Source organism: Fringilla coelebs, assembly GCF_963513975.1.
Source record: "Fringilla coelebs genome assembly, chromosome: 2".
NCBI lineage: Eukaryota > Metazoa > Chordata > Aves > Passeriformes > Fringillidae > Fringilla > Fringilla coelebs.
Genome location: NC_140029.1, coordinates 33,035,917 through 33,062,280, shown reverse-complemented (window position 1 = coordinate 33,062,280; position 26,364 = coordinate 33,035,917). Strand labels below are relative to the sequence as shown.

The 26,364-nt window shown below is 37.8% G+C and overlaps 1 protein-coding gene across 1 annotated transcript in view; it reads right to left on the bottom strand.

Moving 5' to 3' along the window:
- The window catches only part of GABRG3 (gamma-aminobutyric acid type A receptor subunit gamma3), a gene marked incomplete at both ends in the record, with an annotated part of 288,540 nt that overhangs the window by 4,698 nt on the left and 257,478 nt on the right, over window positions 1–26,364 (bottom strand). The window contains 2 exons of the mRNA XM_084201189.1: window positions 1,265–1,461; window positions 7,208–7,360. Coding sequence (XP_084057315.1) covers window positions 1,265–1,461; window positions 7,208–7,360 — 350 coding nt within the window. The remainder of the gene's footprint in view (window positions 1–1,264; window positions 1,462–7,207; window positions 7,361–26,364) is intronic.

Below are 26,364 nucleotides of genomic sequence, written 5' to 3'. Positions count from 1 at the left end.
ACCCATTAAATTTATTTATTGATTGAACAATGGGCAATTGAGCATTTTTTCTGGTGTTGATTTTAACCCTGTCAATGCTGCATTCTTTCTCACATCTTCATTCATATGTCTGGAATTACATCCTACTAACAAAGATACTCATGACTGTTTAATTCAGTCTTTCTATAGGATGGCAATTTTAGTTTGATCACTAACAAGTTCATTTTGGTCTCAAACTTTTCTTTTGGTAACAATCTTTTGCTTTTGTGAGCAATGCATTTTGCAAGAAGCTATTTTAGGTTTAATGGAGTTGTCATTGACTAAGTCTGTGGCTTTCTAGACTTTCTCTAATCCCATATTTGTTTCAGCTTTTCCTTCATTAGTTCTTCATTCAATCATTTTCTATAGCTCTTCATTCAATCCCTTTTTACATCATGACCTAAATATAGGCTTCTCTCTCCTCAATTTCCTTCTTCACAGTTTTCCTATTTGGCTTTGATTTCTGATTTCAAATGTCCTTATTTCCTCTATTACACACAACGGCATCCAACATGTCCAACTACTGATCATGAACAAATAATATTTATCGCTTGATCTTGAGTGGTAAACCCTCTTCCATATGTTTACACTGAGATTTTTTTCCACTATTAAACTGCCCCTTCTCATTCTCATAGTCAGTTATGAAGTAAACCAGGCAATTCTTCCTGCATGATTGTTTTAGTTGATTCTAAATAGATAGCTTCTATGTTTTCTTGGGTGTTACACTTAGAAGTTGGTTTTTAGCCATGCCTAACACCTTTTTAAGTGACCTCCATTTTTGTCCTTGGGAACCTGCACCGTTGTGCACAGGGCTCAAACCACACGCTGGTTCCCAGCAGAGACAATGAAATTCTGCTCAAAAATATTTCTAGACCTGTTAAGCCATGAACTAGCAATGCATTTGAATATATATTGATGTGCATTTATTTGTATAACAAGCTATGCAATCTGTTTCCGTGGGAGACTTTACCAACTACCAGCACAGTAATTGGAGGACAAAGGATGTGTAGGCAGGGTTGCTGCTCCATGGAGAGCAGGCTGCTTCTGTTAGGAACAGACCTCACTCAGCAGGCACGTAACTGCTCCTACTGCTACTGCAGGTGACTTTTCCATCAGCTTTCAGGGCACATCACACCACTGGGAAAATCTTGGAGGAGTGAAGTGCCATGGGATTACAGGCTACCATTGAATGATTATCTGCTCTCTGAGCTGCACATGAAAAGAAATTTAAATGCTCCCATCTTACCGACTTTTTCTTCTTAGTACAGTTTGGTTTCCTGCAACTTGAGTAGTAGTTGAGGGTGGCATACTCCATCAGAGCAGCAAATACAAATAGAAAGCATACAGTCACAAACAAATCCATGGCGGTGACATAGGAGACACGGGGCAATGACTTTCTTGCAATGGTACTCAAAGTTGTCATGGTCAATACTGTGGTGATGCCTGCAGAGAGAAACTTGAGTTAATTGTGTGCTACATCACTCCTTAATATCACAGAAGCATCTTTGGAAATAAACATACAAAACAGAAATCCAGAGTGTACCCAAGTAATTAATTAATTTGGTAGTATTAAGAAATAATGGAAAATAGTATCAGTAGGGACAAAGTTATTTTGTAAGCACAGATTTGCTCTGTTGTTTATTTTCATCTTTGCAAAAGTGACATTCTGATGCATCTCAATATGCTTTTCTTCATCTCTTCCTTTTTCCGATCCCAGTAAGGTTGATGATGGGGGTGAGGGAGAGAATGAAGAAATTTTTGAAGAGAAGTATGTAGCAGAAAAGACACAAAACCCAGAAAAATAAAATTAAGAAAGTTAGTAAGTAGTGAAGAAAACATGTTCTATTGCACAGTAGTAGTGCTCTCAATAAAAATCTTATGATCAAAAAAGAGGTGGGGGGAGAAAAAAAAAATTGTACTAAGATCTGACCATGAATTCTCAAAGTATGTCTTCACACCATTGCTTCCTTGGGAGTCCTCCAGTGCCATTTTCCTTCTGAGTAAGGGAAGTCAATGCTACTTGCTCAGTCAGAATAAGACTCTCATACAAACTTTAGATGAAACATTAACAGAGATAGCCTTTTTAATTCATACAAAGCATCACTTCTGAGATTGATTTAGTAATAGTGAACAAAATGGGATTAGTGTGAAATATCCAAAATTATAAAACCAGTGCTAAAATGAAATCTATGTCATGTAAGTTATTTGATTCCTAGTAATTCATGCAATTTCTCTTCATTCCTGAGGAACAGCAGTCTTTTCATTCCCAACTTGTTATGAACTGCATGTCTTCTGATAGAAAAAAAATCCAACTTCTTATTGGCTGGAGAAAAAAAATAAAGCTTTCCCACAAGTAAGTCTCAAGAGAGAACCTTCTCAACAAACAGTATAGCCATAAGGTAATCTTTCATCTTTTTTATAGTTAAAATGATGTTTCACAATGGTGCATAGTGTTTGAAATGGCAAGGAATGATGGAAGTTATGCCTTATAGTTAAATAACTTTTCACTAAAAGCACTCTGGAGAGAAAGAAGTATCTGCAGATTACTTTTGACTACGTTCTCTTTATGAAGGATTGTCCATCTCTGACTTTTAAGGTTTGATATAAGCTACAGTGATTCACAAAAACAACCTTCTCCATTCAAGATAACAGAAAGTCCCTGGAAAAGCCAGAAGCCTGTGTCTCAACCTTGAATAATAATGATTAATTGAATTCCTTATATATCTGTTACCCAGAAACAAAAACCAGAAAGTTTCTGAAAAAAATCACAAGTCAGTAACCAAGATGAAAGCAGTGCAGATAGGAAGCATAAAGTGTGTACTTTGTGCATGCCTTGGACATCTAAAAACCATGTCCTGAAATCTGTGCCTCCTCCCACTATAAGCAGATAGGGTTGGCATGATCCAGCAACCTCTCCAGACCCCTCAACATCAGTTCTGTACCCAGCTGATGCTTTAAAAAAGCTGCAAAGACCATGTTTAGCCATTTATCACAGTAGCCAACTGCAGAGATGCCCAAGTGCACAAGGTGTGAACTGGCTGGCTTTGATTTGACCTTTACTAACCATAGGTCAATCACTTTCTGTATGGCCTTGACCCAGGCCTTGGGAGTCACTAATTTCAAAAGAACCACATCCAGACCATGACATAGTCTACAATAAAAAATAAAGTTCTTCAACACTTCCTAGTCCACATTTAGATTCATGACACAAAAATGTCCTTTTCAGAGCCACATGTACATGCTTTAAGGCATTTTACAATCTTAAAAAAAATTCCTCAAAACCTATAGAGTTCTTCCAGTACAATATGCAGCGTCCTGTTTACCTGGACTCAAATGTAAGTTCTTGTTTCCCACTCATCATGTGATAGGATGGATTTTATTAAAAGGCAAAAAAATTTATTTGTTTAAGTATTCAAGTCCCCAATTCACCTGTATCCTGCTCCATGCCTTAAGCCTGAATGTGAAACAGCAGCTCAGATCATGCTTGCAACTGGATTCTTGCTCACATTGTAAATGAGCACTGAGTTTTTGAAATTATGAAAATTCTACCTAGTGTATCAATTTTACCTCTAGCAAACAGGCACAAATTTTAAAATATTAAAATGAGTTTATGGGGATACATACAGAGAGGAAAGAGAAAGAAGGTGCACCAGATGAAACAGTTTTGTATTTCTGTACGTTTACAAATCAGAATAGATAAATATATATATATATATATATATATATATATATATATATATATATATATAAAATATATATATGTATGTATGTATGTATGTATGTATGTATGTATGTATGAATAAAATTCAGCACCATTATTTCCAAATATATTATCTAGTTTCCATACCCTTAGTTCATTTCATCTCTCATGCTAAGGAAATTCAGTTTGTTGAGTGGTTTCAAATGCATATATCTTGCCAGAGGAAATTGTGAAGTCTCTCACTTTGTGGAGTCCCGTATGGCAAAGTGAGCTTTGCATCTGTTATTGAAATTCACAGGGCTCATGTCTATTTCAACAGAATTTTAGTATCAGCTAAGAACAGCTCTGAGGTAACCTGACTTCAAAATTTTCAGGTAGAAATTGTATGTGTAAGCTTACAAGTCTCTGTGTAAATACCATTTTGGGACGTTATATTCTCTCAGTAAATCCCATACCAAAGATGCTATTTGATATTACAAAAAGGACTGACTGGAAGATCAAATTATGCAGATCTACATAATGCATGAAAACACTCTAACTTTTAGATCACTGGCCTAAACAGTTATTTAAAATTATTACTGCTTGAAATCTGTTTACTGGACAGCCATATGCAAAGTGAGGTGGCGGGAGTTTCAGTGTTAGAAACTATTTTGTCAGCAAGGCTAATTTTTTATTTTCTTGAGGTTATGTTGGTGGGACACTGAAGGAAATGTCTTCTGCTTTCATGCACGCTACCACTTGTCCATAAAGTTAGCTCTCCATCTTTCTGGTCTGGCCCCGTTTTGAGTACTTTCTTGGTTTTCTAGTGAATGAGGTAAAGATGAAATGGCAATGAAAGCAATGTTCATCTTTTATTAAATATAATCTGTATCTTTTTTTGCATCCACTATTTCTGGCCTTGATACCCACGGTATCTTTTTAAACTGCAGTTCGATCTTGCTCTGTAGTAACTGTCTGGTCCTATTACATATTATATCCATTTTGAAAAGTACAAGGAAACTGGATGAAAGCTTCAGTTTAACTTAATTCCCTTCATCTTCACAGAAAATAACCTATTCTTTTTCAGATCATAACTTTTCTTCAGGGAAAAGTTGCCTCTTGACTTAGAACATTTTGAGACAATTTTGATTACTAGATACAAGCAGAAGCTGCAGAGAGACATTTTTTTCTCTTTGAATGAAGAGCAGAATAACTCAGGATCAAAAAACACAGTTCTCATCCAGAACTCAAATTTTACTTCCATTTTCCCACTGACTCTTTAAGTGGCCTGGAGTTAATCTTGTTGCTGGTCTGGGCCTTAGTACCTCAAAGTGCATGTAAAAAGGGGATTAAAAACCCAAGTTTTTAAAGAACGCTGTAATGTCTCTGGACATTACTGCTGAAAGAATACTTATGGTCCCAAACCCAAAATATTTTTTCTACCAGCATGGAAATGTATTAGCTAGCATTATTCAGAAAGGAACAAAACCTGCCCTTCATGTAACCGTGAGTAACTGTGAGTAACCTTGGAAATTATTCATTAATTTCAGAGAGATAAATATTTCCCTGGCTCTATTCCTTTACATTAATGCAGCTATACTCAGAGAAGGTTTGTTCAGAGTGTCTACAACTAATTTCAACTAATTAGTAGGACAATTTCAGCAGTTTGCCTTTGGCTGCATTACTCACAATTTTACCATGTGCCACTGTCTAGATGTGGATGTGTGCTGTTGCTCAGACAGATTTATAAGTTGCATTATACATGCAGGTCTATAGCACAATAGGAGAGTCTGCTTACTGCTTACTGCATCCCAGGAGTCAACAGGCCATTGTCAATTTGGGAGCAACAGGATTCTGTGCACAAAAGAAGTGACCCATATATACTTGGCTTTACTTTTAGAAAAGTCATATTTTAGCCTATGAAATTAAATTCTCAGTCAGAGTTTTAGGAGTGAGTCACAACATCCATAGAGTAGAAGCTTGTAACAACTAATTTTTATGTTCTTACTCCAAATTCATGACTTCAGTGTCTGAATACATTTTTTCTCTGAACTTTCTGCTGGCTGAGGGGTGAGGTGGACAGTCACACATTAGTGCTCAGTGATGTAAAATATTTCTGTATCTAATTATTTGGAAAAATGAGCATTGTGGTGTGGGGAACCACCCTTAGGTACAGAATATGAAAAATGTTTATGGTAAATCAATAATGCAAAGTGTTGGATGATGTTTGTCTCCTTTTTCTTCTGCACTAAGGATAACCCAGCTGGATGCTATGTCACTCTCCCTATGCATGGGACTTCAGATTCCCTTTTAAAAAAAGATAGAGAACAGTCAGTCTTTCCTTATCTCCTTTGAGTCACCTAATTCAAGAAGAAAAGAGTTCAGTTTAAGAGTTCAGCAGAGAGTTATACTTAAGACCCATTGGTCAGTTTTCTGGCTATCAGGCAAGTGTACCCAGCCAGGAACAGGCAGTTGCAAGCTGCTCTGTCCTCACCTGTGTATGGTCTTTTTGCTGTTCTGGAGGTGTTACTGGATAACAGAATAACTGTGAGTCTTTATGTCCATCCTGTTGCTGGAGCTGCAGTGTACGGGCCCTTTGGCACTCACATGGAGGGAATGAGGACTGAATATTCCTTTCCTGTAAAATAACCTCAGAAAAATGGACCTACATAGTAACAAACTCCAGCAGGAGGATGCAATGAATTGCTGGGAATGGTTGAAAACAGACATGCAAACTTTGACATGGGCTCCTCTTTTTTCCTAGACTGGTAGGTTTCTGAATCAGGTCATATTAGCAGACCTGGCAATCACAATGTGAACTAAGGAATTGTTTCTCCTTTGGTTCTGATATTTACATATAATTGGCTGTTGCATACCCCTATACCCTTGGTGCTATCAAAACCTGCAGGTCTTCCTACAGATGTCAGAAAAAAATTCTAAGTCTAAGTCAACATTTCTAAGTGTACACTAAAGCACATTGCCGAGATGCACATGCTGGTCCTGACAAAAATGAGTTTCTGGAAAACCTAAACCAGCATAAATATTCACAATAAATGAAAAATATCAATACACCCAGTGTGAAGCTTAACTTCAAGCATGCAAGCTAAAACACTTTGCATGAGTTAATACTATTATATCCCACAGTTTTCTGTATATATAAGACAAAATTGCCAGTGGGGGAGAGTTACACAAGGGAAGGAAGCCAGCAGTGCAATTAATTAAGTCTTCAAAAATGTCACTAAAAGTCATGGTGAGAACAAGGCGACAGACATTAATTCAAGAGTTTTATGCAAAATAGGTGGCAGTGTCATCCAAAGGGTCAGATTAGTTTACTTTTAATTACCCTGTTACAGGAAAAAAACCCAGTGGTCTCAGTAATAAGTAGATCTGGTTCTGCAAGACATAGTAGTAATAATCCAAAGGGTACACCTACTGGTCTCTTTGAAAGGAAGCTGACATTGGCAAATAGTAGTGTAGGAACATCAGAAAAGGGAATTATTAACAACTTACCTAATGCTGTTCTTGCTGGTGTGGCATCTTTTTTGATCCAAAAGGATACCCAGGAAAGAACAACTGTTAATATACAGGGAATGTATGTTTGTATAGTGAAGTATCCCATTCTTCTACTTAAGTCGAAGTATATAGTCATGACTACATAATCACCTGCAATAATAGCACAAAAAAGAAATTCACATTGTAATGGGAAACATTGTTGTTCACTGACCTGCCAATATTTTGACTTTCATAAAAACTGCATATGCAATATCTTTTAGAATTTCAACAGCATCTGCACAGTAATTCTCATGTGAAATTTAAGTAAACCTTGCCATTCTAATATCCTTAAGTTTTAGGTCTCTGTGGAAATTATGTATTTGACAGGCAGAGCTTCTCAACAATCATTCTGGATGAGTAAAGTTTTGAAAGGCATTTTGAATTTCCAGACATGGTATTTCTGGATATCTTCATGGCCACGAATGTGAAGGTACTGCGGTTCACCATATTCTGCAATCACTACCCACAAAATCCTTCCTTCTGAAGGCTGTGCCCTAATTTCAGGTTTGAGTGACTTCTGTTATCTTCTTTTAAGATATGAATCTGAAAATAGGGTCTTTTTGGCAAATGTAACATGCACATGAGTATTCCTTTACAGAAGAAGTCATTAATAGACACTAGAACTCAATGCTGAACTTTCAAAACAGTTGTGGCCATCTGTGGGATTTTCAGAAGGTCAGTCTGAACACATGGTTTATTATTTTGCTGTATAGTAAAAATCATACATTCAAGAAACCAGTAAGAAGGTTAGTTTATCTCATATTACATTATTTTTTTCACTGTATCTCGTCTGCTAATCCTTGTGATTCCACAGGAGATAATAATCTGTCCCTCCTCTCTCCTCAGAAGAGGCTACTGACCTTATCACCTCTGCCCTACTCACAGCTCTCCCAGCCACAGAGATGTTCACTTTCTCAAACAGTCATGGTGAGTAACAGTAATAAAACTGAACTGGGACTGATTTCTGTACTTCACATGAAGTAGGTTGATTCCATTTCAGATGTAAAGGAAAATGCCAGAGAATTTCTGTGTGGTTTTGTCTGACTGCATCAGATTTGGCCTAATAAATTTTATGGCTTCTTGTTACAAACCTTAACTTTCTAGAGTATATTTGCAGAAGGCATCATTTGCAATAGTTAAGTAACTCTGTCTTCTTACAGCAAACCATCAGAAGAATGAAGAAATTGGAAACATATAAAGATTAATCCCCCGAGGAATGTACATACAACTCACCCAAGCAGAAGCACAATGGGTTTATTAGTTGAGGCAAATTAAAGCTTAATCATCTAGTAACAGAGGGCATATAAACAAATGCATTTCTTACAGTGGATAATTTGACTACAGCTAAATATTATATAAAAAATAAATTAGCTCATTAAGACTAACTTTCATCCAAAGCATCTCTGAAGTCACTGTAAAATCAATGAATTGCCATAAATTAGAAACGTAAAGGTAAATAAAAATCTGATGGTGGGAATTTGGGAATGAGTGAAAAGGAAAAGTTTCTATATTTAAAGTTACATCCATTTGAGATAGATATATTTGGAAGAGGTTGACAAGCCTGTGAATGTTTCCATAATGCCTCTGTTAGACAAAAGCAAACATTTTCACAAGAATTGTGTCAGTGAAAACTGTGTGACCCCAAGAAACTGGAAAGTAATTTCAGCAGCTGTCCTTAAAGGGCTCACTCTGGTTACAGCTAGGAGGTATTGCAGTGCATCATGACATTGTGAGCCTTGTGGCTAAGGGTTATTGTCATTCCACTAATCCCCAGCAGTCTTCTCTGTGCAGGGAATGGCACCAGGGCACTGATGTGGGTTAGTAACCACAGGTTCTGCTGGCTTACTGTTTGGCTGGTTTGCCTCACTGAAGAAAGACTTACACCACAGCAATGAAATAATTTCATAGAAACAGGTGTAAAGAGTCAGGTGAAGTGTAAACCAGTGCTTCTACTGACATGAACAAACTGAAAAGCATGGAAGAAATATTAATGAGTCAAACATTGTCTACCAAGGTAGAAGAAAAAATGAAGCAAAAAATGAAATCAAAGACTCTATAGGAAATATGTCAAGCCTTTCCATCTCCTTTACTTAGTTCCTGAATCTAAAACTGTGTGTTTATAGATCAGCTGCCTGAGAATGGTATAAAGTCAAGCACAATCTGCACACCTCCATTGTGTATTACAATATATGACACACACAATTCCAGTACCCACACAGCTCACTGCTCCTCTCAGTAGTGTGGTCATGATACCCAGCACAGAAACCAGGAGCAGGAGTAGATACTGCACTGTAAGATACTGGGAAAGTAATAAAGAGTCTCTGCTGCCAAGGCCTTTGATGAAAAAAAAAAACTGATAAACATGAGAGTGGGAGACAATTATGGCACATTAAATGATGTAGAGAGTACATCATCACAATTAGTCATTAACTGACTTAGTGTCCTTCAGGCAGGATTAATTTCCTGTGATTTTAGACATCTAGAAGGAAAATTCTGCAGATAACCTGCACACTGTGGCCTCCTTTCTACACTTAATGAAAAAAAATTGGTACTTTCTGCATATAGTTTGTCTTATCTGCTTTAGAGGCACATTTTAGAAGGTGAATGCATGCAAAACATTTCCATTTCTCTCCTGTGATTACAAAAAACAAGAGCGTAGGGCTGAGATGTGGACAAGAACCTTGTAGACACTTGCAGATTACACAAGGACTTGACCACACCCCTTGATTCCATGGTGAGAGCTAAAGTGGGCTACTCCTGTGAGGATGCCAAAGTTATTTAAATATAATAACCTTCTTGATATTTTAAAGGGTATTTTAGTTATTTTCCTCCTTTTCCCAGACAAAATTGATGTCTTCATCCTTTAGGATACACACAACTCCTCTGCTTGTTCTCCTTCCTTCCTTCCTTCCTTCCTTCCTTCCTTCCTTCCTTCCTTCCTTCCTTCCTTCCTTCCTTCCTTCCTTCCTTCCTTCCTTCCTTCCTTCCTTCCTTCCTTCCTTCCTTCCTTCCTTCCTTCCTTCCTTCCTTCCTTCCTTCCTTCCTTCCTTCCTTCCTTCCTTCCTTCCTTCCTTCCTTCCTTCCTTCCTTCCTTCCTTCCTTCCTCCCTCCCTCCCTCCCTCCCTCCCTCCCTCAGCTGAAAGTACCAGCATAGCTCTCAGAGGCAAGCATGCTTCTGTACAACATATACTGAATGAATTTCTTTAATAGCTATGGAAAATTAAAATGTTCAGCTAAATTACCACTTCATTTCTATCCTCAGCCAAGTAAACTTCTGTTGAGATTACTGGATTCTCTCATTACATTCAAGAGCCACATTACATACAAGAGTATGTGCTGTGGCTACTTTCCCTATTGCACTGCTCCAAACTGCATGCAGCTGCTGCTGCTGGGGATGATTATATTACTCTTCACATTATTCCTTCCATAAGTAAGTATTCTCTATGTATCAGAAAGCATTGCATGCACATTAAAGAAAAGTAGCCACGGTACATATATTTTTTCTGTATACACACAAAATAATCTGTGCAAAGAAACTCTCCTCTCTTCTGAAAGACTCATTTTTTCTGGGATACAATTCATTCTGTACATCCTGCAGTCATGCACAACCCAGGGGAGGGAAAAACTTTCAAGAGCTCTGCTCAGTGCCTCCTTGTACCTTTGGAAGCCTTCAGAGCTCCACCTGCTGTTACTGCTACTGCTAGAAGGGCAGCTGGGGGTCATTGTATGATAGTTCTGCAGCTCTGCAGAAGGATGGGTAAAATCTCCTCCCAAACTGCATGTCAATGAACCAGTGCACTTGGTTTGAAAGTAATCACACAGTGGTTGCCTAGCAAAGGACCTCTGGAATAGCTAATACCAATAAACTTCATTTTTAAACCCAGAGAGGAATTCTACCTTTTAACGACTTAAATAATATTCCCAGGAAGGCAAACTTTGAACAAAATGATCAGCCATCAATTCACTGAAATATTGAAAATTATCTCGAGGCAAAGCAGAGCGTGATCAGTTTTCTATAAAAGGAGCAAAATGTGCACCTTTAGGCAACAAATCTGTAGTAATCAAAATAGTGTAGCAACGCTTCCCATGAAACCAAGATGACTGCTGGCTGTTACCCATAGGACTTATATTAGCCTAAGTTCCTAGTTTGAAAGTAGGACACTGTTTAGAACAATAATGATTTCCCATGTAATAACTGCTGTGGATTTTAATGAACAGTATTCAACTATAGCAATTTTTTTTTTTACTTTTGAAAACTAAGGGTCTGTTGGCCTGAATTGCTAGAATTTTGCCTATGTTGCATCAAGAATGGCTCCCTTGAAGGTAAAATGTTTAAGCAGGCTGCAACTAGTTATTTTATTAAAAATAAATAAATTTTAAAATATACAAAATTATATACTGTAAATAATTTGTTTATTCAAACTATATTATACCATCTTAGGTCACATTTTCATTCATCCTTCCATTATACTCTGAGGTTGAAAATTAACTTAGAAAAAAGATAAAATTATTACCTTTTCAAAAACTGAAATATGAAGGTACAATGCATACACAAAGCAGATTCAGTCTGTGAATGAAGGTTATGTGCCAATTGTCCATTACTAGAACTGCAGAATAATGAGGAGTGGCAGAGTTTATCCATGTTACTGCAAGAGTTTGATTTCAGAAGAAAAGCCTAGTCATTAAAACGAGGAGTCACACTGTGTGCCACAAGTATTACTTTGCTGATCAGCAAGACCACAGAGACTGAATCGTCTTCCTCATTATCTTAATAAATCAAATTTACTTAATAGCAAGAAAACTAACTTTCCAATCTTCAGTGGTTTTTTACATTTTATTTTTTCATTTGGAAGCCAAGAGAAGACCTTATTTAATCTTGTCATTAACTATTCATGTCACCCTGAACCTGTTTTCTGATCTTTGCTTCCCAAAGCTCCAGTTTTAATTTCCTGGGCTAGGTTTCTCTTCTTTCTTAGTAAGTTTAAAGTTTGCTAATCAGTTTGTACAGAAGTTTCTGCAAAATGTTCACCAGAGAGGTTTGTTGGAAGAGATGCATGTGGAATTGGAAGCAAAACTATTGTGTCAGTGCTGGTGCCAACTGGAAATGTGCAACTTTCAGGTTCAAGAGATTGCTCCAGATTCTGCACTGGCTGAAAAGAATATCTCAGTTCAAAGTCAGGCAGAAACACAGGCAGTGTTACAAAACCCAACCCTGCCTAATTTAGGTAATGAGGATCATTCAGCCTGGAAAAGGGAAGGCTTCAGAAGACCTAACTGCAGCCTTCCAATATCTGAAGGGAGCCTATCTGAAGAAAAATGGAGATGCTTTTTAAGAGCATGTAGCAACAGAACAAGTGGGAATGGATTCAAATTGAAAGAAAGCACTATTAGATTTGACATTAGGAAAAATTCTTTACTGTGAAGGTGGTGAGGCACTGAAGCAGGTTGCCCAGTGAAGCTGTGGTTGCCCTGGTTGCCCTGTCCCTGGAAGAGTTCAAGGCCAGGTTGGATGGAGCTCTGATCAACCTGGTCTGGTGCAAGGCGTCCCTGCCCATGGCAATGGGGTTGGAACAAAATTATCTTTAACATGTCTTGCAACAAGCCATTCTGTTATTCTATGACTCTATGATTCAAAATCAGATAGAAGAGTCATGTGAGCTAGCTCTTTTCACATCCCAGGCCTTCATCCCACCTTAGAGATACACCTTGTGGAGGATCAAGCTATCATCTTAGTAGAACTACTAAGAAGAAAAGAAAGATGGATTGTGACTACTCCAATTACACTGCCTACAATTAATACTTCATCATCCAGTCTGTCTTCAGCGCTGGTATCCCATCCTAACATGACTTTATCTCCAGCCAGGTATGGAGCAAGTTTCAACTTTGGAAGATCCAAAAACTTTAAAAAATGGTAGAAGAAAGAGCTTAATGTACTTATAGGTGGTTATGACTCTAAAATCAGCTATCATTAAAACAAAAAAGACATGGGTGAAAACAGGATTTTGCAGTTATTTTGAAGAAAACTGTAGGACAAATGAGACTCATGAAAGTATCATTAAAAATACCTTCATCTTCTTCAGCATCATTATAAATAATGAAGAAATCCTGAAGACTTATTGCAGGCTTATACTGACTGCTCCAAAATGGGTCGGTCAGCAAAGAGTTTTAATTGGTGGGAAAAACTTTTCCTCCACAATAGGCTAAAACAAATGCTTCCAAGACAAAAGGAAGAGTAACATGATCGAGGCCATGCTGTCACTTAAGAGTTAGTCTTAGATTCCCCTATGCTGCTTTGGCATTTAGTTATTCCACAGTGAAACCTGGATATTGTGCTTGGATGGGAGCTTGTGTACAGCAGAGAAAGACATTTACACCTTATCTCACATAAGTGTTCTTGGAATGGTAACAGGCACTGCTACACTAATACATTTCTGCTTAAGCTGCACGTTTAATCTCACAAAAAATGTGTACTGGGCTTTAGAGGCGTCCTTTTTACATGTACTGCCATAGCAGCAATGTGACTAGATGTCTACTCACATGCAAGGATCTTAGGCCCTAGACCAAAAAAGCTTTCTTTGTCTCAAAGAGCTCTGGTTTTGAGTTCATAATTGCCTTTGGCATTATCATGATGTGTGTGTGTGTGTGAGTGTGTGCATGTACTAGAGCAGCGTAGCCTAGATTTGGCTTTCAGCTCTTACATTTGAAAAGCAAATTTTTCAGAAATATATTCATACCATGATGCCAAATCATTGCTAAAGTTTCCTTTATCATAGACAAATTACTGTATCAATACACAGTGGAAAAAAAAACCTCAAGACACCAACTAACCCTAATAACACTGTGCCTGTAGAAATCGTGTTCAATTATAAGTATACACATCTGTATTAGCATGCATAATAAAAATTGAATGTTGTGAGATTAGAATGTGAAAAAAAAGACGAGATTCCAGGTTGTCTCAAGAAAAAAGAATTTTTAAAGTCAGCTTAGACCAAGATGTCTTCCTAACGTGGCAGAACCACTAGATATTATGTTGGGTTTATTGCCTTGTGTAGCATCAAGACAATAATAACAAGAAACGTGTTTTTACTTGAGGCTATCAACTTTTTTATCACCATAAAATAATATAATATTTTCTGTTTGTTCTTCCTTCCTGAACTTTCATTTTCTTTGATGCAAACAGCACTTTCAAAATAGTTTTGAAAAATGACAGTTTTGTTAAATGAACTTTAAAAGCCTGTTTTTAAAAGTTAGTAACTATATTTTCAGCACATAAAGTTATTACATCCTCTGATTTTGGCATTTATTACTGAATCTGGAAAATAACTGGATTTGTTCAAAAAGTTCTAACTTCTTTATATTGATTGTTTTTCCCCCAGAATCATTGGGATACATATGTTGTATACTGGAACTTTTCATGACGAACTGAAATTAAATAAGCAAAAGACCCAATTTCTTAAGACTTAAATTAATTGTGTACCAGAGTAATTTGGAACCAATTAGTCAGTATTTGTTATGCCCTAAACAATTCTTTATGTGCCATTGACAGTTGAAACTGCCTGGTTCAAAGACAATTGCTTTTGATTCAACTGCAATCATTTCACTCTCCGTATCCCATATTTTCTGTTAAGTGTCTGGGATACTTTGAATGTACTCAGGAGATGAATCAAGTTCCATGAATAAAACTGACCTCCAGATTAAATTAAAACAAAGAAGGAAAAAAAAATACTACTATTTTAGCATTTGGTGGCATTACCAAGACTCTTTTATTTGCATAAATAAAATTTACATGTTTATATATTACGTAAGCTGTCCTGCTAAATACAGATATTCTTTCTTTGCAGTCATAACTACTGTATATAAAGTTCTCCTCCCACTAAGCCATGTGAAGCTGTGGCATGTTATTCATCTATGAGGTATTATGAGCACCAGAATTGCTCTCAGGATGTTCAGGCCTATTAACTTAAGACATAATGACATTTTCATTTTGCAACATGAAGTATCATTTCATCTATTCTTTGAAACATGGAACCACTGAAAACAAAGGAATTTTAATTTGGCTGTTGTAAGGTATAAGTAATATTGTAAAATATTTCAAAAAATGCAGTTTCATTCCAGCCACATAATAGGAATAAACATGTATAATATCATAAGCAGACTTTGAACCATGATTACTAGTCCAGTTCAATTTTTGCCTTATCAGTAGAAAAGTTGCACACATAATCTCTATTTAAATTAATGTATCAATTTGAGAGAAAATCAATATACAAATACAGCACAGCATGGCATGATCCATTACTCACTATTCCTAAGAAGTCTTGCTATTTTCCATACATAGGTTTTCTTTTGTGTTTGAAGAATAGAAGTGAACAATAGCAGATGAAGTAAAAACAACAATTACCATAGCTGCCAATGTCAGTGAAAGTAGATGAAGGATCAGAGTGAAAATGAATGTCTTTTATGTAGGAATCTTTTCCTGAGAGGGTTTATTGATGAGCTGTGGAATGCTTTTTGAACAGAATATTTTTTCACATTCCACAGAGCATCAAATACTGTAGCACATCTGAGGATACACAACATTAATGACTCTAGCTTTCACTTTGCTCTTAAAAAGCACTGAGAACCCCCAGTTTCATGACATCTGTCAATGCCAATCACTTCTCCTTTTTTTGCTGGTATTGAAATTCTTACTCCCAAGAGCTGTTGTTTGTGGGAGGAGGCCCATTTGTATTGCAGTTTGTTACACAGTCCCACAGGACTGGATTTGGTGGGTTTGTAATTCCCAAAACAGCTGAAATAGTTTTTAATTAGCCATTAAAAAATCCCATGTAAATATTTTCAAATAAAATGTTTTTTCTTCCTCAGAATTTCTTTTTACACATTAAATAAAGAAAAACCCTGAACAAAAACACGTTTTGCTTCACTTGATGTTCTTTTTGATTAAGAAAAATGTTCATGAGTTTGGCTTTATTCACAATCATTGTGACTGTATTATATTACTGTGACATCTTTTATATAATCATGGAATGGAGTAGCCTGTTTCTTTCTATCAGTCCTGACATCTACTTCACCTCAGCTGTCCCTAACATGCTCTTGTGGATAGCTTTAAACAGTATCTCACTGTTGGAAGCCCTTCCCTGCTGGCCATGCTGTGTTCTGAAGGAGACTATACTGATTATCTGGCTACATTTTCTGAATTTCTAATCTATATTGATTATCTGGCTACATCTTCTGAAGAAAGCATGGCTGCAAACCCCAGTTATTGATAAAGTGGAACATCTTTTAGAAAGGTGTCCTATCTTTATTTTAAGAAATTCCAGCAGTAGAGTTGCACTGCAAGCCTTAAAGTTCTTTCAATGCCCAGTTATTCTCCTTGGGAAAAACAGGCAACTCTGTTTTAACTGAGTGAGATTTTTAACTGAGACCTAGTCTGCAGTCATCTAGCATCAACTCAGACCTTGAGTCTTAACACATCTTTGCTAGATTGCTGAAGCATTTTTAGCCAGTTTTGTTTTTCTCTTGCAGGCATTTAGAGATAGCAATCTATTACCCTTTATCCATCAAGATAAGCACTTATGGTCTCTCGACAAGAGGAATTATTTCCAGTCTCTGATAAGCCTTCTGTCTGTCTTGGATTCCACAAATTTTCAAAATAATTCTTGACGTGCAGGCATCAGAATTAGATCTTAATTTAATAGCAGCTGCACTAATATAACATATACAATATATGTTATATATAACAATATATTAACATTTTTCTTCCAGAAAATAATCCTTCTCTGAGCACATATGCAAAACCTGTGCTTGGTACTTTGGCTATAGCTTCAAACAAGGAGTATATTTTGAAATAACTATTAATTCACAAAAACTATTACATAGCCTTTAGACCTGCAGCATCCAGAATGGCAGGTCCAATTCTGGAAAAGCAAAATCATTAGGTTTCAATCCTAAGTACCTCCTTCCAACTTGAATAAAAGTTCTGAAGGACAGAAATACATATTGTCACTTTCATCCAGGCTACATACCTACCTGACTTGTAGCTACTATTGACCCCGAGCTTTGTGTCACTTATAAGCTTAACAAGCCTCAATGCTATTATTGCTTCTCTGTCATTAAAAGAAGTGTTAAGTAGCATCAAGCCAGAAGATGTAGTATCTCCACAGAAAGTCCTGGCAAATAATGTTTTTTCTAGTGATGTCATAAATCTTTCCAAGTACCAAAATTTGGTAATTTATATGTGACACTGATTTCCTAATCATTGTAGCTTCTTAATCAAAATGTCATACTGCATCATGTGAGACATCTTAAAAATGTATGTTATATCACCAGAAATGTATAAACTCAGAAGATGACACTGAGCTAGTTTGACAGGAGTTATTTTCCATGAATGAATGCTTATTGGTTATAATTATATTACCCCCTATGTTTGTATGAATGTATTCCAGGATCAGCTGTTCCATAACTTTGTTCAAGACCAATGCCAAGATTAAAAACCAGTAAATACTTTGTTAATTTTATCTAAATTTCTGAAACTGTAGGAAGGAAGAAAAATTATTTGCCCTCAAACCCTCAAGCCCTTGTCAGCTCTTTATTACTATCAAGTTATCAAAGGATACGTTAAGCAAAGAATTAATTAATGAAGAGATTGTGCTGGGCAAGTGACTGGTAACATCAGAATAGAATAGAATAGAATAGAATAGAATAGAATAGAATAGAATAGAATAGAGTAGAATAGAATAGAATAGAATAGAATAGAATAGAATAGAATAGAATAGAATAGAATAGAATAGAATAGAATAGAATAGGTTGGAAGGGATCTACAACAATCCAATTCCCTGACTACTTCAGGAGTGTCCAGAGGTTAAAGCCTGTTTTTAAGCCTATTTTCCAAATAACTGCTGAACACTGACAGGCTTGGGGCACCACCCACCTCTTTAGGAGGCCTGTTTCAGTGTTTTATCACTCTCTCAGTAAAGAAAAGCTTGCTAATGTCCAATCTGAACCTCCCCTGGCACAGCTTTAAACCATTCCTATGTGCCCTATCACTAAACACCAGGAAGAAGAGCTCAACATGTCCCTCCCCACTTCCTCTCTTCAGGAAGCTGCTGAGAGCCATGAAATCACCCCTTTGTCTCCTTCCATCCAAACTAGACAAACCCAATGTCCCTCACAAGATATGACTTCCAGCCCTTTCACCAGCTTTTTCATGCCCTTCTCTGGATGCATTCAAAGACTTTCATATCCCTGTTACATTGCAATATTTGTTTTTCACAACAAGTATTGATTACTTGCATGAAAAGAGTTGGTTTATCTTTTATACTCTAACTTTTTTAACTCACATCAAATTCCTGCATGCTGGAGACAATGCCATTTTAGTCAAGAAATACTAAAGGCAAAGGTTGAGAGTTTCCAAGGAATGCCAATATTTGCAGAAGGAGCTTTCTGGCATAGTCTTTCAGATTAAAGCTACTGGCAATGGTACTTCTCACTTCACATTATAGGTAGATGTGGGTTTTTTCCTACAAAGATATTTGGCCATTTGTAACAGATGCAAGCTTGTATTCTGTGCGCTGTCTTATCTGGTAGAATGAAGAAAAATATTGATCTGTATGCAGTCACTAATTCACTTCCAAGTCATTTGACAGCAGGAGAAAGATAATGCTACTTCTGACTGTTATTTTAGCTCCTTCTTTGCCTACTCAAGGCTTTCTAACTGGACTACTATCATTCTTTCTTGCATTCCAAACAATAACTCTTTTGTCTTCAAGTTTCCTTGATATCGCCATTTCAAATATATATTCATAATCAGGTCATGAGTATTGCTCTTATTAATTTCCTCAGCTTGCACCTCTGGTATAATATAATGTTTGTTTTTTCCCCTTTCACATTCCCTAGTGCCTTTGTTCCCATGTGTTATTAATAAATTAATTTTGTGACTAAAAAAATGCTCCCTTTTCTCTGATTGTTACTAGTAATTTTTCTTTCTTGTGTTGTCCTCCTGTATTGCTCAGTCATTTGGCCTGGTACTTCTGAGCTCCTATGTGAGGAATAAACAAGCCAGCCTAAATCTCATCCAAATCCATCTACCTCTCATCTGTTCATCTCTGTTTATGAATAATATTTTTCATTTCTGAACTCTGTGCTCAAACTTTCACTTGCTTTCATCAGAAGTTTTCTTTTATTTTAGTTCAACTGGAAATAAACTTGGCCTTAACCTGCCAATAATGTTAACTTAAAGTTGTTAGTCACAAAATCAGCCCAAATCTCTAGATAGCCCTCCCTTTGCTATCTCCAAGGAATTGCTGTGTATATTAATTATTTCTCTTTATCAGATATTCTGCAGTGGGAAATACTTAACTTACAGATCAATAACATGCACTAATTTTTAAGGGCATCCTGCCAAATTAAATACTGTCAGAAAATCTACCAATGCCTTCCCTGTGGCAAAAGAAGAAACAGAGCTGTTTTCCCTAAGTACCATTCAGTAACACTTTTAAATACATCTCTTCTCACTTGGGCAAGAGCCCACATCTTTTTGCTTCATCTCTGAATTACCTAAAAAAGGACAAGTGACCACAATGAACTGCAGAGAGGAGAAAGGACTCCTGAAAAGGACTTCTAAAGAAAGGCATGAGCGTGGTAAATGGTTCAGTGACACAAAGGTGATATTTCATTCACAATTCACAGTTGTAGAATAGAGCAACTGTAGTGAAGGATGATAACAACATCCATTTATGCCAGAAGTTAATTAGTTTTTGCCAAACAAAACCAAAAGGTATTCTGTGTAGCAAAGCTGGACCAAACTTTGGATTTCTTTTTCAACTCTGCTAACTTGTTAAAGACCATATGGTAATGTCTTAGATCCTTACTTCATAGGTTCTAGTTTTCCTCAACTCAATTAATGCAATTACCTTAAAATGTATGAGTTTTGGGAGGGAGTGGAGTAGCTTTATGTACTTCAATGGATGAAATCACCACTAGATGCTTATTCACATGGGCCTGGTGGAAGAGGACTGTACATTAGGTACGTGCAAATTAAAGAGAACCTAAGATAAACTCTGACTGTGACACTACAAAGCTGGAAAATTCAGAAACTTGAACCAACTGTTTGTAAGATGAGAGCAATTTGAGAATAGCTAAATATGCCATTTTTTTTTAAACTATTTAATGCCTGTGCTGCTGAGGTGGTTGAAGTTCCAGTCAGCAGACAGAAGAAAAGAACAGAGTGTATGATTTAAAGATATTTTTTCCCCAAATCATGTAATCACAGAATGGTTTGGATTGGAAGCAACCTTAAACACCATCTAGTTCCAGCCCTCCTGCCATGGGCAGGGACACCTTCCATTAGAACAAAGCTCATTCAACATGGCCTTTAACACTTCCAGGGATAGGACATTCACAACTTCTCCAGACAACCTGTTCCAGCCCTGATCATCCTCACAGTAAAGACTTTCTTCCTTATATCTAATCTAAACCTGCCCTCTTTAAATTTAAACCCACTCCCCCTTGTCCTATCTCTACATGCCCTTGTAAAAAGTTCTCCAGCTTTCTTGTAGCCCCTTTAGGTACTGGAAGGTGCTATAAGATCTCTCTGGTGGTTTCTCTTCTTCATGCTGAACAACCTCAGCTCTCTCTGTCTCTCTCCATAGAAGAGATGCTCCAGTCCTCTCATCAGCCCCTCTGACCGTGCTGAAATCCTTCTTCCTCTCCTAAATGCAATGGGTCTTCCCTCTTGAGTCTGCAGAGTCATGAAGTGGTGCTGTAAGGGCACCCTCACCTGTGCCTGCTGCTGGTCCTTGCCCTAGCAAGCATCCATTCCTCTGCATGTGGGGCAGTGTGTCCACTGCAGACCATCCTTGAAATGAGCTAATTCCTTCTCAGCCTCCCTGTCCTGTTACACAAGTCTGCTGCCTGTCCCTGTTCCAGAATGGTCCAGGCTCTACCCACAGAGTGAGTTCCACACTGCTGCCTCTCCCCTCAGCAGCTCTGTGTGGGTGGAGGCATTGGCCAACACCAGGATGGATGAGGCAGACCCTTGGGGGTGGCCCCTGCCCTATCTCCTGGCCCACTCACACCTCATCAGCCACTCCTCTGTGAGTTGCCAGCTCCTGGTCAGTCTCAGGGATCCCCTTGGCTCAGGAAATCCCTCCCTATGCCAAGATCCCCTGCTCCACTGCAGAACATGCCTGCACCAGAGCTGCTCACCTCAGGGAGTCTGGGAAAGATCACATTTTCCTGCATGTTTGGTTGAAAGCACCAAGCCTGGTTCATCCATGTGAAAGTACCGAGTTAAAAATTTGAAGAGCTACACTGGTGGAATGGCTATGGAAAGGCTGGAGGCTGGCAGTTCATAATAGTTGTGTATCTCTGGTTGTACTGCTTGTTTTCAGCATGAACAGCCTTCCTTGCTGTGCCTAGCAGACCTGGGACTGCCCTGCCTGCCCTGCCTTCATTAAACAACTGGATATGAACTCCAGCCTGGTGAACATTTTGTGCCGATGATAGCTTAAATATTTGGTAGCAGTTTAAAAAGCTCTTCACTCTATTGAGAATCAGATTTCCAAGTGACTTATGCCATGTATTTACCAGGTAATTGGATGAGTATGAGGGAGGCTTTAAGCTCAGCATGTTCTGGCACCAGCCCACGCTGCTGCTATGGGAAGAAGGCCTTGTTAACACTGATGGGTTTCCAGTCTCAGTGGGATCACTTTGGGACCACTGCTACTGTGCATCTGCAGCATGCCGGCTCCCCATGACTCCATCTGCTCCACAGGTTGACCAACAGACACTTTTGAGAGTTTTCTCCTATAAACATGAGTTTTAAATCTGAATCAAAGAGTACAGGACTTAGATTCCATATTTCACTCAAATTACTTCTTCTGAAGAGAAGTGTAGAAATGCTTCAATTTTTGGAGGATTTAGGACTGCAAAAATGGAGTGTTTGATGTAGTACCTGAGGGCCAGCCAAAAAATTTCATTTACAGTGTTAATTTAAGCCTCTGATTTATATTTTTTTCACAGCCAGTAGTCTCTGCCCTGAGCTTTGCTTCCACAGATGAATCTGAATGCAACATGGAGAGAAAATACCACATACATAAAATGGTAACAGCATAGAAATAACTAGCTGGGGAAGATATGATTCAGACCTGTGAGAAGTAAACTCAGGAATTTAAAGGTTAGGGTCCCATTTAAATAACTAATACGCCTTTGAAACCTGACCACACACACAACAGCCAGCACATGTAACTACCTACTTTGCCTAAGAGCTATCTGAGCAACTCTCTACTTTGAGAAAGAAGCAGAAATAAGTTTTTCATATCTCTTCCTGTCCTGGTTTTGACCAGGAGAAGTTAATGTTTGCAGTAGTTATGGTGATGCAGCTGTGGCTGCGTCTAAGAGGTTATTCCTTACCCATGAAGGTAATTTCCAGGGTGGGGGAGAACAGGAAAGGATGGCACAGGAAAAGGCAGGACAGGACTGGTCTGGACTCTCCCTTCTTTCAGAGGAGATGGGTGTTCCTTTCTGGTTGGGAAAACCATGCTGGAAGGAGCAGTGGGGTGGCACCATCTGCGGTTACGTTGCATCGTGTCAGACTCGGTGAGCATTTTGCACATAAATCACTCTCTTTTGCACATTTCTGTTATAAATATTGCTGCTTTTTTTTTTTTTTTCTTATCTCAGTGCTGTTCCCAGTAAATTGTTTTTATTTTAACCCATAGCCTCAAGCTTTTGTATCTCTCACTGGACAGGGGAGGGGAGTGAGCGGGGTGGAAAGGGAGCGCTTCTCCTGATCCATGACACTCCTCAACAAACAACAGTTCTACTTTAGAAACCACCAGACTGGAGAATGAAGCACATTATTTGTACAAGCTGCTCACAGTTCCCAGCAAGACAATTAGCATTCATGATGCTTTGTATGTATCAACCTGAGGGGAAGAGTCAGCTCAAGGAGGAAGAGGAGTCTCAAATTTCACCCTGGGAAGGCAAAACCAAGTAACCAAGTGTTATGGCTGAATCTGTGTTGACAGCACCTGCTTACTGAAAACTAGTTCTTGACATTCCAGTGATTTGCAACATATGAAATATTTAAGAAGGGTATTAGATTAGCCCAGGCTAGAGATTGGAACAGCATAAATAGATTCTCAAGCAGGACGTGTGTACAAGGAGTAAAGTTCCTGTGTACACTTGCTCCAATAAACAGCATTTTGAGAAAAAAGCAAAACTGGAGCAGGACCAAAGCATTGGGCCTATCCTTTTTCATCCTTCCCTTCTTGTTTTATTTTTAACTCTGCTTGGTTAAAAGGCTACTGTGCTAAGCCCCTATCTCATTTAGCCCCCGAAATTAGGTTTCTCTGGCACTACCAATCAGCTATGGAAAACTGTGAGTCTTTGTACAGAAGTAAAATGTTAGTGAGTTGTTAATGACAGGTGTGACCTCCTTAAACTGTCATGAAATGAATAGGAGACACTGCTAAAACTGAAGTGCCTGGAAGAGCCTGAAAGAGCACTTGTGATGCAAGTACGTTGCTTTTCCATTAATATTTAAGTGTCTTTTTAGGACAAGGACCACAATATTGATACATACCAAACTGAAAATGGCAGTTCACCTATGAGCACTACCTGAAGCTTTTATTATTTTTTATGTGTAGCTGCCTTTGGTCAGCATTTCCCAGAGATTTTAGGGATGCATGGGTCATCTGCGAGAGAAGTGATTTTTTTTTCAAAAATACTGCTGCCTTGGAGAACTCTTTATTTGCAGAAATATTACCTTAAAAAGCAGAAGACATTTATACCCTTGTCTGTTTTGGAAAAGGAACATTTAAATAACCACAGTAAAGAAAAAAAAAAAGAAAAACCAAACCAAATCCCTTCTTATTCTGAAAATCTCTCCAAAACAGTTTAATTATAAAACCTCTAACCACTTCATTCTTCATTTTCTCCTTGAATCAACCTTCTATCTCATTTATTTCAGTTGGAGCTACCTACCCTCAGGCAGTCATCATTCTGTTTCATTATTTCTTTATTATGATTATTTTCCTATTTTGAGCAACGAGAGAGATACAATTTTGCTCCAACTCAACCTATCAAACACTTTTTTTTCACCTCTATCACACTCCCTCTTAGCTTATGAATTACTTTGGAAATTATCACTTCAAAAGTTTTCTCTACATTGAATTTTAATGTTAGAAAAAGCAATTTGTTCTTTAAAATAATCATTAAACACAGCTTTTTGATTAAGCCAATGGGACCAATGAATAATGTTGTCATTTAGATACCAGACAGAGCAATCTATACTCTAACAAGATAACATACGTGTCTCCATCAGAAACGGCAAACGTAATTGGTTCCCATGAGCACACAGAAATATATTCCTATTCTGGTAGTATCTTTTATGATATCCATGAATTAGCAATTTTAAATGGTTTTAATCAAGGCCTGGATGATTTCATGCAGTAGACAGTACTATTAAAAAAAATCCTTATTTTTCTTATTAAGTAAGCAGCTAAAAATTGTAAAATTGTAATTTGGTTAATCTTGGCATATATACTGGTCCTTGCTCTCCCACCCTCTCAATCTTGAAAGTAATGAACTTCAGCAATAACTAATAATCTCAGTTCATGATTAGACATACATTCCATCCTTGAATGGATTTCTACATAACCCCATAATAATCCAGATTTTAGGAAACAAAAATGGTGAGTTGGAGGCCAGGAGAGCTGGGATGATTCCTTACCACAGACAACAAGGCAGTCCTGGATCTGGAGCTTCTAATTTGCGCACCTTCGAATCTTTCTGCAACATTTCTCATGCAGTGAAAGACTTGGGTAACTTTGAGCAAAACCAGCTATAAATCTAAATCTAAAACTAAATCTGACATGATGCCTTCTCAGTTGTTGGCTGTTAAATTTTTTCCCCTGGAAATCTTTTCTTGAAGAAAACTATCATTCCCTTATCAGGTTCTGGCTGTGATTGGAAAGGGTAATTCTTTACACGGGTCCATGTTAAAACCAGCAGACTACAATGTTAAGAGCCAAAACCTTCTTTTTTGTTCCCAGTGTTCTGCAAGTGTCTTTCAGTGCAAAGCAGTATGTTTTTACTGCAGATTGCTGTGATTTTCCCTGCAGGAACCTAGCAAGTTGCACAAAGCTTGATGCTCTGCCAGCAGGGTATATTACATTTTCAGCAGCTCCTTTCAGATAACAGTGAATAGCAAAAAACAAAATGGTCAAAGCTTTGTGGTTGTTGCATTTAGGAAGTTTTTGTTAATTTAATTTCTTGATTTTCATCCAATGTTTTTGCTAGATTCCATAGCCTCCATTGAATCTCTCCACTTCCTGATTGAAGAAAAGGTTCCCCTGAATATTTTCTCTCCTTACTTTATTTGCAGATTATCCTGCAGCCTTACTGATACCTGAGCTCAGTGACTGTTACTGAGATCATTTAGCACCTAATTTCAGAAACTGAAAAAAACAGATATTTTGCCATATATTCATAAATGCATTGTTGACAGTGGAGGACTGGTGGGGTCTGAGAGCCTTGGACTCCTTTCTAGGCTCAGAACAGCAATGTAATCTTTTCAACAAGCTTAATATATTCTGCCTCTTTCTAGAGCCTTTCCTTGTTCACAGCTCCAACTTTCTAGCTGTTTGTGTAAATGGGTCCAGCACCAGTTCACCAGCTTCTCATCCTATTCCCAACCACTCATTCCTGTTGTTTCCCTTCTTACCTGTGTCCACTCTTTCCTACACTGCATAGCTTCATTTCCTGTGACAGAAGTTTTCTTACCCAGCCTTCCATAAACTCCTCTCTTTTTCATTTTTCTCCTTTCACGACCTGCTTGCCTCTCCCTGGATATTAGCATTCTGGTCCAACGAGTCCCAGGCCCCTGACCTGAGCTTCCAGTTTCTCATCACTTCCAAGCTCTGTCTTCTCTTGCAGATTTCTAAGATTGTATAATGATGTTATTAATTAACCATGAACAATAATAAGGCAAAATCACCAAATAGGCATGCTTTTAGGTTAATTCAGTCTGGAGAAGAACATGACCTGGAAGAGAGGATTTCTTTCCATATGGACTTACAGGACACTTTTACATTTCTCCTTCAGCATGATCTCCT